This window comes from Corvus cornix, chromosome 1A, assembly GCF_000738735.6.
Source record: "Corvus cornix cornix isolate S_Up_H32 chromosome 1A, ASM73873v5, whole genome shotgun sequence".
NCBI classification, from domain to species: Eukaryota; Metazoa; Chordata; class Aves; order Passeriformes; family Corvidae; genus Corvus; species Corvus cornix.
Genome location: NC_047057.1, coordinates 21,800,748 through 21,814,997, shown reverse-complemented (window position 1 = coordinate 21,814,997; position 14,250 = coordinate 21,800,748). Strand labels below are relative to the sequence as shown.

General features: G+C 37.1%; 1 protein-coding gene across 24 annotated transcripts in view; it reads right to left on the bottom strand.

Moving 5' to 3' along the window:
- Positions 1–589: 589 nt before the first annotated feature.
- Positions 590–14,250, bottom strand: part of CADPS2 (calcium dependent secretion activator 2) — a 292,479-nt gene continuing 278,818 nt past the window's right edge. For all 24 annotated transcript variants that reach the window (XM_039570658.1, XM_039570672.1, XM_039570661.1 and 21 more), the window contains 2 exons: positions 5,411–5,515; positions 590–1,550 (listed from right to left, as the gene is read on the bottom strand). In XM_039570658.1, the coding sequence (XP_039426592.1) occupies positions 1,380–1,550; positions 5,411–5,515 (276 nt within the window). In that variant the 3' untranslated portion in view covers positions 590–1,379. The remainder of the gene's footprint in view (positions 1,551–5,410; positions 5,516–14,250) is intronic.

The window sequence follows — 14,250 nt, the reverse complement described above, 5'->3', positions numbered from 1 at the left end:
GCCCTTCCCTGCTTGGCTGAGCTTCCAAGTGTGCTGAAAGCCACTTTCCCTGCAGCTCTCATTCTCGGTTCCTGCAGCCCTGAATGCTTGCAATAGATCCCTGAAGTCCTACAGACTGTTCTTGCAGGGAAACCCCACATCACCCTTGCAAACTCTCACCAGTCCCTCAGTAAAGCCCCTCAGGTGTAATGCTATGGCTCAACAAGGATCTCAGCAACCTATATTACCTCTTTGGGTGTCATCTGTGTTCTGATTTTGTGTACATAAACTCAGGAATCAGTCATGCTCCCACCAAAAAAAAAAAAAAAAAGCTGCTGTATTTTTTGTAAGCTGTGTGAGTTTTGACTGATGAAAATTTGAATTCTTTCCAGTTCATACTGAGGGCATCAAAAAACAGGCAGTGGGCCCTGTCTGTTCATCTGCTATTGAGAGGTTTTTGTTTGCTTTTTTCATTTATCAAGGCATTGTGTCCTTGGGTACTTGTTTGCTATATATATCTGCTCTATAAAAGAAACATATTTGCTATAAATCACTACATAAATGAAATAATCTTTCAAAAAACTCATTCTCATGAGGAATCATACAATGGTTCAAATTGTTTGAAATACTGAAAACATCTTTTAATTGTAGAATTCTATACAAACTTGGGTAGATACGTAAATGGCCACGACAAAATGTGTTCTTATTGCCTGAAAATTTTCACAGAAATACAAACATAGATGGCAAGCTTACTGACATCCAACAGGATGAGATACCTTTAAACTTGCAAAATGAATAGACATAACACTCCTAAGCAGTTTGTGTTTGACTGTCCTTGAAGTTCTTTGTACTTACATACCAACCTCAATATACAAAGAACCAAGATTAAAATTTTTAATGCACATCACATAGTAATGTAAAATTAAGCACAAAAAAAGGTAAACAAATTGTAATCCTGAAAATACACTATTTTTTTACCTAGGGCATTGACTCATTCCAAGAATGGTTTCCTGTATAGCTGTATTTTAAGTGAGACACACATCTTGTTTCTGCACAGGACATCAATATCAGATGGAGATAAAAGAACGAATGGTAGCAAACAAAAGGGAAAGAAACATAATCACAAGTGAAACTCAAACTCCATGCCAGTGTTCTTGCAGCCCTAAGCAAAGCTATACATAAAAATATGCTACAACCATTATTCTCAAAAAGTCCTTGGCACTTTTCCTCTGATAATCTTACTTTCTTTTTTAATGGAGCAAATTATATTTCTGCATCGATATCATAAGGCAAAACTATAAATGCATTAACAAGGACAAGTTTCCAAAAAACCCCAAGGCAAAGATAAACCCCACCCTCAGACCATCACCCCCCATCTCTGAATGCTTTGTGGAATAAAATCATCCTTCCTCCTCATCACTGTCTTTCATTGTAATGCCCTGAAGTCCTCCCGCATCAGTGACTGAGACTGTGGCTTCCTCCACGGTCAGACGGCTGTGCACGGTGTCGTAGGTTTTGCTGTTCAGCGTCCCCTCCAGCACTCCTTGCAACCTGAAGTCTCGGTAGGTTTTCTGTGGCAAAAGTAAAACATCCTGAATTGGACTCCCAGCAAGCCTGAGTACTGCTAGCATGGCAGTGGCCAGCTTTAGTCCTCCTGCAGGTTAGGGACTTACCGCCTTGATAAGGATTTTGCGGTCTTAGTTTTTGGGCTGCATGAGATTTCTACAAACTCTAGAGATTCTAATTTGCTGGTCATTCTATTAAGAGATTGTATTTTGTGCTACAGCTTACTCTAACTGCTGATTTCTCAGTAACTTCCATTTGTTACATTTATTCAATAAGAAGCCAGCTGAGAATTTTTCTAAATACCTATTGAAATGTGAATTTGACTACAGGTAGTCCAGTTCTGTCATTTCACAGAAAATGTAAATGCCAGACCTTTTCCTCATAGGGGAATTTTATTTATCTTTATCTTTATCTTTACATCTATATGTCAAATGTGGAAAAATAATGATTATATCATATATTATAATATATACTCTATGAATGAATATAGATTATGATCTATACTATACAGTGTCACAATTTCTCAGGTGACTACTTAGTTGATTTACATTCCAAGTCTCTGTGACTTAGAATGTAAATCATTTTGACTTACATTCTAAGTCATTTTGATTCACATCTACTTTTTTTTTTCACTTCAGAAGATTTTATTTCCCTTGTATTCATTCTTGCTATGAACCAGCAGATACCACTTTCTTCTTTGATTTTCCATCATGTAAGAATTTTGAGTGCTATTGTTTTATTCATCAACGCTATGTTCAAGTAAGCACATGGAAAAATCACCTGCATACTTTATTTTTAAGCTGTAACACATTTGAAATAATCTTCCCTGATGTTACCCTTAAAGGCTTAAAAAGGACAAGTTGATCTAGGTAGTTTCTTATTTTATGTACACTATCACTACAAATTCTGAATGTTTTGGAGGAGAATATGGGGAAAAGAAAATGGAAGATAATTAAGGGCTATCAGGCCCATTCCTCTGCCTGAGGAGAAGACTATGTACAACCCTTAGAGAAAGAAAAGGTTTGATCTTGTTTCACTCAATACTTCAGAGAACTGCAAAAGACCACTCTTAAAATGGGTAACATTCAGTTGGGAGGTTTTTTTCCGCCACTATGATGATTATTTAAACCTTGCTTGAATCACTGCAACTGAGATTTAGTTGACTTTCACAGGTCAACGTCAGAGTCAATGGATGCAGCTTATATTTTGCTCACGCACTCCTGCGAGTACCCCGCCTGGTCTTTTTCAAGTGTCACCATTGCATTCCCTTTTTGTAACACTGTGCATTCAATTTGCTTTGATGCTGTTAATGGGTCCTACAGCAATTTCCTTCAGTTTTACATTGTATTCTTCCCATTCTCAGACCAGCACTCTGGGGTTCAGACATTGCTCTTCTCTTGACATAGTTTTGCAGGATAATAATGTTCACTTCCAAGCTTAATTTTTCATTTCTCCCTAACTTTCTTGGTCCTTGACCCTTCTTTAGTCACATCCCTCTGCACGTGTCTCAGACATCTAATGAAACCCTTATGCCATCATAAGCCTTTAAAGAGAATAAAGGGAACAATCTTTCTTCTTCGAGTCTTTCTTAATAATGCCACTACTCTTGTTGCATCCAAATCTGAAAGAATGATATTTCTCTTACTCATCCTGTGTCCTTCAAAAATGACCTCCTACTTATTTGGGTTTGTTTTTTATTTATTTATTTATTTTTAATTTTTAAAATTTATTTTGTATTTTTTCTTTAAATGTTTTCAAGCAGTGACAGGAACAATACAGCTTCCTAGGTTTTTTTTTTTTGTTTTGTTTGTTTTTTTTTGTTTTGTTTTTTTTTTTTCCCTAAAGCAAACAGAAAAGTGCCTTCATTCACTCTAGTTTGGAGGAACTGTGCCTCCCCACGTCTCTCCCCAGCTTGGCTGCAGCAGGAAAAGTTTCTTATGATACTCTACTTGAATGATTGTTTCGTATTTCCCAGCAGCCTCCTGTCTGCTAAGTTCCTATTTTACTGGTTCTATCTTCTTCACCCACCAAAACCAAAGCCCGCACAATGTTCTGTTTTCCAGAACCAACATGATTGACATAATCTTCAGTCTTTAATATCCACAGAAGGTGCCATGGAATAACACAGTTGAGCACAGCAAATCAGGTATATGGGCACAGAAAGGCCACTGCCAGAAGCAGTATTCCCACCTCCAGCAGGAGCCTCCTGCTTTTGAACAAGGCTAACCAGTGTGCCAGGTGGCAGAGGGAAGGTGGATTGGCAGTGCTGCTCATTCACCTGAAATTCGGTTTTGTAAGAGCTTCCTTTAATCTGCCTGATGATATTTCTCTCGTACAACTTAGTCCACCCATTCTTAGATCTCATGGGGCACTGGTTTTAGACCCCGTAACACCCATCTTTTTCCTCAGAGGATGACAACTACCTTGGACTTTTTACAAGGGCAGGTAGTGATAGAACAAGAGGGAATGGATTCAAACTGAGAGTATGATTAGATTAGGTATTCATAAAAGTCTTTACTGTGAGGGTGGTGAGGCACTGGAACAGGTTGCCCAGGTAAGTTGTGGATACCCCATCCCTGGAAGTCTTCAAGGCCAGGCTGCATGGAGTTCTGAGCAGCCTGGTCTAGTGAGAGGTGTCCCTGTCCATGGCAGAGGGGTTGGAACTATATGATCTTTCAGGTCCCTTCCAACCCAAACCATTTTATCATTCTATGATTCACTTGAGAATAGCTTTAAACGTTTCACAAGAGCCATTAATTTCAACAAGGAATAGCAAACTGCTTTTGCCGTTTGGACACACAACCCAGTGAAGAGCCAAATCCTGCTTCCAGAGAAATTAGTTAAGGTCAAAAAGAGCAAAGCTAAGCTTGGGTGTTTCAGGGAGCCGTGATGCCATCGTTATTATGACTGTTTTCTTGCATTTCTCTCTGTTCTGTTCCTTTTTGGCTAGTGAATCCTGAACGTTGAAGTTGCAATTCTGGTGACCACAAGTTAAAATGCTTCTGACTTTACAGTCTTGCATGAACTTCATGAGAAAATATTTTCAAAAAATCCAAGTCACCACTGACAACAGGTGTTTCTTACTCCACATTTGTACAGATAACAAGAATGTCCAAAGTTAAACAAGACAGAATTAAAAGAAAAAAAATCTGAAATGGTTTTCTGTCTCTTGCCTAAAGGTATCAACTAAGATCTGAAAGGGAGCTAGGAGGAAACTTTCTTTTATGGAAGGTTAACCCAAAATTGCCTATTTCAAGGCATATTAAACTTTGCTCAGAAGCATTTGACATTGGCCAATGTAAATGACTGAGGACTGAACTGGAGGGATTGGTATTTCTATTGATACTTATCCCTGAGTATGAAAGACTAGAAAATGTTATCTAATAAACGAAATACTGTTTTCAATTAAACCTAGTAATTAGATGTGCATAAAAAAGAAAATAGTTCATTTTTTTTAGGAGAAGGGGAAAAATGGAGAAAGAACATTATTGAAATTATTCAGTAAACAAAAATTAAAAGTTTTGGTAAACCAAAAAATCAGCAACAAGACAATAATTTAGTAAGAATAATCATATAAGAATGCTGTACAGCTAGTTGTAAAATTTCTTGGAATGATCTTAATTTTCCCCAAGTCCAGAATTTATGACAAATAATAGTGCACATATAATTAACATGAAAGGTTTTTTTAAGCTATTTTACTCCCGGAATTTGCTACAACTGTGGGGAAAAAAAATCCCAACATAAAACTACATAAGTTTACAAATTTATTCCACATTTTCTAACTCTTGGGGTGATCCTCCATGTTATTACTTTATTACTTTTCTCTATTAACTATGCAGTCTAATGCAAACAACATTTTATTTACCTTCACTATCTTGATGAGAGTCTTCAGCTGGTAGATGTGAAGCTGAACATCTAATCTATCAGCCAACCACATACATATGACTTTCATGGAGTTGCTATACCATTGCTGAAAAGAAGGATAAAAAAAACCAACAACAAACACCACCAAATAACACTGCAGTATTCATTTAACAGATTTGGTAATGAGAGGTAATGAAACACTTTGAAATGATCACAGATCAGCACTTGAAGTCAACAATGATATAATTTCCTGTTACGAGAATTGCATGGGTCAGTAGGAAATCAAATAACTTGACCTAGACCGTTCTTTACATGAATTAGCACCTGCCATTTTATCTTACAGTTACAACATGTTCAAGCAAAATAGTGTTATGCACTTTGTTATCTGTCAGTGAGAATGGATATTAAAGATACAATTACAGGAGAGAATTGACAGCTGAAACAGCAAGGATAAAAACAGGTAGGGTATCTTGAGAGAGAATTTACAATGACTAGATTTTTCAATCCAAACAGGAAAACAGTATCAGAGAATAAGGAATTTGTCTTTTCTTTTCTTTTTTCTTTACTCACTTCATCATTAAGTAAAAAAAAGCAGAAATTAATGGAAACTGTATTTAAGTAAGATCAAAACACCACTCCACCCTTCCCAAAATAATCATATTAAGGTTTTGATTTACAGTAATTACTAATTATAATGACAGCCTACCTTATTTCCTTTTTATGTCTTAGGCAGGGGTATGTTTTCACTCAACACTTCACAAACGGATGGGTTAAGAATAAGCCCTCTGCTGTTGGTGTCTATGTAAAAAAATGCTCAGTTCCAAATAGCTACTGTAATAGTTCTTTCACATTAACTGGATTAGAAGAGATTTTACTAAATATAGTTGTAGCATTTTCCTTCCCCCTCCTGTAAAATCACAACCAGATGTCATTTAGTCAGACTGTAAAAAGGAAGGGATTTCTTTTTTTAATTTTAACAGTGAGAGATTAAAAGAGTTTGTGTCATAGCTCTGTTTCTAGTCTCTTTTCCCACAGGAAAGAGGCTTAAATTCTTTTCTAATAAAATTTCCTGTGTCTTCACAAAATACAGCGATATGCAAAGAGAGGAAATCGTGTGTATTTTAAAACGCAGCATGTTAGGCAAGGTATATTTTGTGAAAGTAATTCAAAGAAAGTATCTAACGTCTCATTAGCCACCTCCACATTAACAAATAAAATAAAATATATACTGAAAATATGAAGACAAATTACTTGCTACTGGATGTAACAAAAGAAAGAAATAGAATTCTTCCATCAAAATGTAAGGTCTCTGTAAAAAGCTTGAAAGACATACAGTAAATAACTACAAATACCTTTTCCTTACAGGTAACGGTCTCATCACATTATAACTATCAGTTTTAAGATGTTTGAAATTAGATATTCACATAATAATTCTTCTGTTTATTTTTTTGAATGTGTTAAATTGTATTTTAATTATAAATCACTGGAAATAAATTACTTTTACCTTTTTAGAGTTTCTCCTATTAATTTACTATTTTGCAGAAATGAAAAAACGCACCATAAAAAAGGCAGATAGCTACATATTTCGTAAAAGTAGTTTAATTTATTCACTAAAATGTGGGACTGATTGGATATCCATAAAATACTGTTTTTTAAATCACTGAATGACATTCTTATCCTATTTACATTATTTAATCCAAAACATTCATGCTGATATTGATTTCCTTTGTAAGTAGCTGCAAAATATTTTTAATGTGACAGAGCTGTTACTAAGTGGTAGCTGTAAACTATATGACGGGTCTTTTATGTATACAGATGTCTAGAAAATAAAATATGATTGTGCTTATTAATTGGGGAACTCTATTGATCTAAATAAACATAAAAATTCCTACATCAAACATTCTACCCAAATGCAATAAGATAAGCCAAAAAACTGTATTATCACTCAGACTCTACTGTTTGAAAACGGATATTCTTCCATAAGAGAAATCCAGTAATGCATCCATGATGTATCCTTTTGTATCAAATAGAAAGCAGAATGGGCTCAAACTTGCTCAGACAAACAAACTACAGACAGGATTGAAAATTCTGAGACTGATTTTCCCATGCAGCAATACTGAACAGTGACAGATTACTGACAATAGACTGTTCCAGTTTTCTGGCAAAATGTGTTTTAAAGCCCAGCCAAGTAACTTACTTAGGATGGACGCAGTAAAACTTCAACTCTCCCTGCATACCTGTGATATTCTTACATACACTGAAAACAAAGCTAAGACATTGGAGGAAATTAATTTTCTATTCAACTTTATGAATGAAACCAATACAATATGTTTTCCTGACTAGCTTCGATGCATTAAACTTCCAGTACAAATGTTTAATTTGGTGACTGTGAAATGATACTAGAGTACTTGCTCTTCTGTCAACATACCTTGTTCAGAAAAAATATAACTGTTATTTTATTAGAAAAAAATGCATTTTTATTTTTAATTGTCACAGTATTTTTAATAAAAATCACATCCAGTATATTTTTAGAATCCTCCCAGAGGTACTTGTGGGTAGGATTTTTGTTCAGGACTGGTCTTATATCCACTAGTTTTGAGGACTTAGTATAGGCTGAAGCTGTACAAACATAAATCTGCAAGACTTCATAACAAGAAAAAAAATATTTCCCTATAACTTCTTTCTGGAGTCTGTTAAAAAGCACAGCATTGCAAATTCCTCTCAGAGAATCCAAGGCCACATGTTTTGACAACCGTGAGCATGTTATAGAGGCAGGGATGGATCTACTGTGGCTGATGGGAATCTATTGCAAACCCCAAAAACTTGAGTGATTAGATAATTGTCCTGAGATTATCCAGTTAAAACAACAACCAATTGCTTCTAACTGGTTTTAAGAAAAAGTAATTTTCCCGTTAGTAACAACAGCAGTGAAAGGACAATGCATCTCTTGCAGATGTTCATTATATGGTACTACTGCCACACTCTTTGCTGTTCTCTATGCAAGGGTAAAGCAGTAAGTGCTTATGTATTTTTTCCAAATCAGCAAATAACAGCAGCCAACCACTTCAACAAAAATGTTTGCCTCGCTATTTCCTCCTCTCTCCTTATTCATAGCCCATCCAGCTCCTGTAAGGGCATGCATTACTCACTTCATTTTCCTGAGATACCTCTTTCAAAGTAAAAAATAAGAGAAAAGGAAAGGCTAGGGTTGACTCTGTGAGACCCTTGTATTTATTCACACTTATTGTGCATGACTGTACACTGGTAAATCATATTAGCAGCCCGTCTCCCCATCAAGCTGCTACTTGCTTTCCAGCCCTGGGAAGGTTCAACAAATCAACAGGAGCACGGAAAACAGAACATCAGTCTAATCTAGTGTTTAAGGTGAAGTTTTCAAACCCAATCTAAGAAGATCTTTAGAGCAAGCAACAAGCTGAAGGGCTCAGAAGGTGGTATTGACAATGAAAGAGTGTTGAAATATTGAGAAGCGCAGCACTTGTGCATTTTTAATAACAAGAGGGTCAACAAGGACACAGCTCCCTCAGTGCCAATAGTTGCCACACCAGGGCTATAAACGCTCTCAGTTCATCAGATTTCTTAAACAGTTCATCAGCTTTCTTAAACACCCTAAACCCCTTCAGCAGACCTTTAGTCTTAAATTAACAAACCAAAGCAATGAAAGAGGGTGCAGCTTGAATGGCCAGCATTGATCCCCAACGGGGCTCGGCGCAGCTACAGGCACTGAAAAACTCGTTCCATTGTCAGGAGGAATTGACAAACCTCCTCGCCTAAATAGTCCAGCTCAGGCGGGCTGGAGGCACGCAGCTGTAAAGGGCTCCCCTCGCCCCGCTCCCAGCGCTCACAATGCGCCAGGCATGAGCTCTTTGTCAGGCCCAGACTCTGCAATTTTCTAACAAGGATTAAAGTTGTTTCTCGGCAGGGCTAGTGAAAAGCGATTTAGCAACATACCGTGCTTTCTTCAGGCAAGTTAAAGAGAAGTAGTTAAGGAATTTCATTATTCTGCTGATGGGTGGAAATACAAAACAAATATATTAAATATTCACCATCTTTCTGGGTGCCTGAGCTATAACATTTGCAGAACGGTTCAATTAAATATAACACTTATCGGCTGAAAGCAAGCACTTCAAATTTATTTTAGAAGTTTTATAAAAAGGTGCAGCTGTTTGCCACCTGGAAGGAGGCTCAATACATAGCAATACACAATGGTTTAGTCCTTCTAGGGCTGGTATCCCTAACGCCTAAGACACAAGACCCCGTTGAGTTTATATACCTTGACTGCTCTTGATAAATGGGCATCGTCATAATGCTTTCTCTGCTGAGTATGGCAGGGGGAACAGCTTTTCTACGAACTGCATTTTATGTTCCTGCAGAAGCCTTTATTGCACTATTGATCAGGAATTTAGTCACTCAGACAGCAACTGGATGTTTGTACTTCCTTCGGCTTTACTTGCCCTACCAGAAACAGTAACAAAAAGTATATTTCTCACTGAAGACATTGTACACCAAATGCAGCACAAGCTAAAATGAGAAAATAACAATGAGTTAAATAAGACATAACATGAGCATGTTAAAATTTAAGGACAAAAATGCCTAGTTTTTATTAAAGGGCAGTGCTATTATATTGCTTCAAGTTTATGATAGAAAGCACCAGTAGCATACCAAGGAACTTTCAGGACATTAAAAAAAATGTTAAATGGTGAAAAAATAAGTAAGTTATTCCTTAAAAACACGAAGAGCAAAAGCTGAAAAAAGGTCCTGATTTAAGTTTCTAATTTATTACCCTTTTTGCAAAATACGAATAGTCATACTGACTTCCTTTGTTGAGTGTTAAAGATAATGAGGGACACAAATGTAATTTGTAAGGCTTTTGAAAATACTCTGAAGTTTAGAAGGTATAGATGTATTTCCAAGTTTAGTTACAGATATCATCCACTTAAATGAGAATTTTTACCTAAGCAATGATGAGTTCACGCTCTTCTGAAAGCTGTAAAGTCTTGGCAACTCTGAAACCAGCCCCCCCCTGCCGCCCGTCTCTTCCCCTTCCAACTTGGGGAAGGATTTTCCAGCCTGTGGGCCACCATAATACATCAGAAGGTATGCATACACAGGAATACCAAAACAGGAAATGAAGTAAGATGTAATTAATATTCAAAATATCTAGCTTGCTACTAAATATTTTTCATTTCTGAAAAACATATAAAGCAACAAGGAAGCAACTTTGGAAAAGGCATTTGTGCTTTTCCCTCAGGCTTAGGTAGTCTTTTGATTAGGAAAGCCTGAGAAACCTTCGAAGAATGAAGTAAGTGCGGGTAGAAAGAAAATTCAGTGTATCAAAATGTAGAAATTTTGTTTGTTCTCTCTTTCCAGCCTATCAATTCTGATTCCTGACATGCACAATTTATGAACTGTTTAAAATATCAATTTCTTCTAATGGAGGGAGACCAGAAGTCTGACTAGTGAGGTACTGCCCTCCCACCAATTCCCTGGGAGGAACTAATTATCTCCTCAGTGTCTTTTCTTTTCTGGATTGCACTGGTCATAGATGTGCACCAGTCTGTGAGGCACTTCCAGTCACATTTCCAGTGAAAAACTCTGTCAGTGACCAGGAAAATTAAAGAACAGAAGCTGGGAAACCTGAGAGAAGAGAATGCTTTTATGTCAGAGCTTTCCCATCCTGCTATCAGCTCCACATGGCTTCCCAGTGACAGCCACTGCCATTCTGCAACACGTTATCCAGCCCCACAAGGATGTGGTTTCTCATTATACCTGGCATCACAGTGCCAAAACATAAAATGTTGAGCCAGGTTTCACTCTCTGAGAACCCAAGCTTACAGTGCCAGCCCTGGAAAAACATTCTCACCAAAATCCAGAATTTTGCCTTCATGAGAAGTCCATGCAAAGGTGATTTTCTTTTTCTTTTTTTTTTTTTTTTTGGGTGTGTCTGTGAGTTTTATCTTTATTGTTCTCAATCAACAGAGATTTCTATGTTATTGAGATGTTCTTCTACAGTAGTGCCAGTAAGAGACAGCTGGCAGAAATGGTCAGTTAGCTGGCCTCTGACTGCAGAAATAAAAATTTTATCATCTCCAGATACAACAGAATTTTCAAGTACACTTGTAGCCTGGTTATTCTTACAGCTACCCTAATGTTACTGGCCTTTTTTTTTTTTTTTTTTTTTTTTTTTTTTTGTGAGACCAGTCTTCCTGTTTAAGACATCAAAGAAGTTTGTATTATTTCTCTGAAACATGAAAAATTTCTCCGCCTTTTGATTCAATGCACAGCTATGACTGAAGAAAAAGAATTATGTGGCATAAATTTTATAGCAAAGGGACTGACTATTGGGGAAAGAGCTGACACGGTAACTGTGCTGAGACAGAACTGTAACTCCTTTTAATGGGCACTGATCAAGCACTGCTTCACATGCACATTCACTTCATGTATATTTCCACAGGATACCTTACTTTAACTGTTATTTAAAACATAAAAATACAATCAATACAACTATTAAAGCTGAAACTGTCCTTCAATATAGTTAAGCATCTATCCAGTAATAATGTAAATCCTTTAGTAGGCAGATATCAGACCTGGAAGGCTTGGGAAGCTTACTTTTCCTTGAAAGCAAATGTCCACAAAGGAGAACACTGTTGGTTTGTGGGGGTCATCATGATGCCACCACATTTATTCCTTTTGCACCATTTTTTCCCCTAGGAACTTGCATTTAAGATAAATTGAAAGAAATTAAGATTAAACTAGCACGATTGGAACACCCACGGAGTTGGCCTTGTTGGAACCATGGGACTAGCAGGCAGGACAAACAAATGAATCTTTTTCTCTATATAAAAAAAATCAGATATTTAAAAGCCCTTGATCTGGAAAATGCAAATGACTAAATCAATATTGTGTCAAATGCAAAAACTCTATTCCCCATTTCGCTACAGTCCCTTCCTACATTTTCATTCAAGGATTTGTCCAGAAGTCCTCCCATTGCTGTGTCACTTATTTCTGCTGTAATGCTCCTGGTTTGCCTCATGAGCTCCTACTTTGCACAGAGCCTCTGACACATTCCTCTTTCACCTCACCAGTGTATTACATTCCTAATGCTTGGCACCATTTATGTAGGCATCTTCCTGGAAACATCTCAGGCTTTCATCCAGCTTCCGTGTTTTGCTTTCTCCTCTGGGCCTGGAACACTAAGCCAAGTTTTGAACTTTGTCTTAGGAATGTGCAAAAATGTTGATAGCCTAAATTACAGGTATATGTATCAGGAAAGGAGAGGTGAGAAAGGAATCAGACACCACCATCTGTTCAACACTCATACTTCTTCTGATACAGGGATCAGGACCAAGATTTACAAACTCTGTTTGGGTACATCCCCCCTGCCTTTTTTTTAATTTTTTCCTACCCTCCCCACACTACAGCCCCCCAGGTTTTGGGTTTTTTTTTAAAACATTATAGCAGATTTACGAACTTGCCTCACGCACTCTTCTCGGCCAAGGAAGAAAATTTTTCTTTCTTCCGGTGGGATGCTTCCTTTGGCTTTCTTCTGCCTTTCCTTTTTTTTTATGCTATTACTGCAGCCTTCCAGGAAGCTCAGAAAGCATTTTCTTTTTCTTAAGAAGAAATACTTTAGTCTCTAGTCAGTCTCTTTTCTGCCTATTTGAATGAAGGATTCCCACTGCCACTCCCAAAGCAATCAGGAGAAAAGGGAAAGGAGCTCAACAGAAAAAGGAACCCAAACCTTGACAGAAAAATGTTGTTCAGAAAGACTTAAGATGACAAACAAGTGAACAGTTGTTGGATGGGATATTTTGGTGATACAAGGAAATAAAATTAGTTTTCATAAATCAGTAAGGAGAAGAAATGAAAAACCATGGCTCATTTAAAAGCATATTAAGCATCTTTGAAATTCCTGATCAAAAAGGATATAGTTCTGAAATAACAAAGAGCATCTAACATATGAAAAGCTTATCTTTTAGAAGGAAAGTTATTTTCTTTGTATTTTTGGCTTCTAATTAGAAAATGGATAGTTGCTATGGAACTGCTGCCAATTTACAAATAAATATACACTTTTAATGCAAAATATACTGTACTCATCTTCCCCTGAATTACATATTGGTTGCTAAACACCAATTCACAATATTTATGCTACTGTATAATGTTTGTGACCTTCATTTTTTTCTGGCTTCTTCACATATGGCAGATAAGCTGGGAAACTGGAAGTTTGCAAAATTAGACAGACGTAACTTCCTTCTATTTCTGGACATATGTAATGTTACTGTTCTGACTTTGAACAGTAGGTACTAACATGATGCTCATGACTGCGAGAGACTAACAGTATAAACAGTTTCTCTGCTCCACTCTGGATATGCACTGCATCTGTGAACAAAACTTCCACAGGTTATTCTGGTGCTAAAATTCTGTGGAGCAAACAGTGTCAGTCTTGCTACACTGTGTGTTGTGCTGCAATTTGGGTATATCCACAAGCATCCTCCAAGGCACAGAACAGGGAACATCACTTGAGTGACCCTGAAATGAAAGCCAGCTTGGATCCTCAAAATAAACAAACTAACATAATACAAAATGACCAAGTTGTTACTCATTATAACACTTGCCTCTTGCTATCAGGCTCTAGTGCTAAAAGCCCTACAAATGTACTTAGCTGTACAAATGCTAAGCAGTCTTCCTAAGTGCACGTCTAACGTTATAGAACCATTGAATGGTTTGAGTTGGAAGGGACATTAAATATCATCCAGTTCCAGTCTTCCTACCATGGGCAGGGATGCCACCCAGCAGATCAGGTTGCTCAAGGTCCCATCCAAC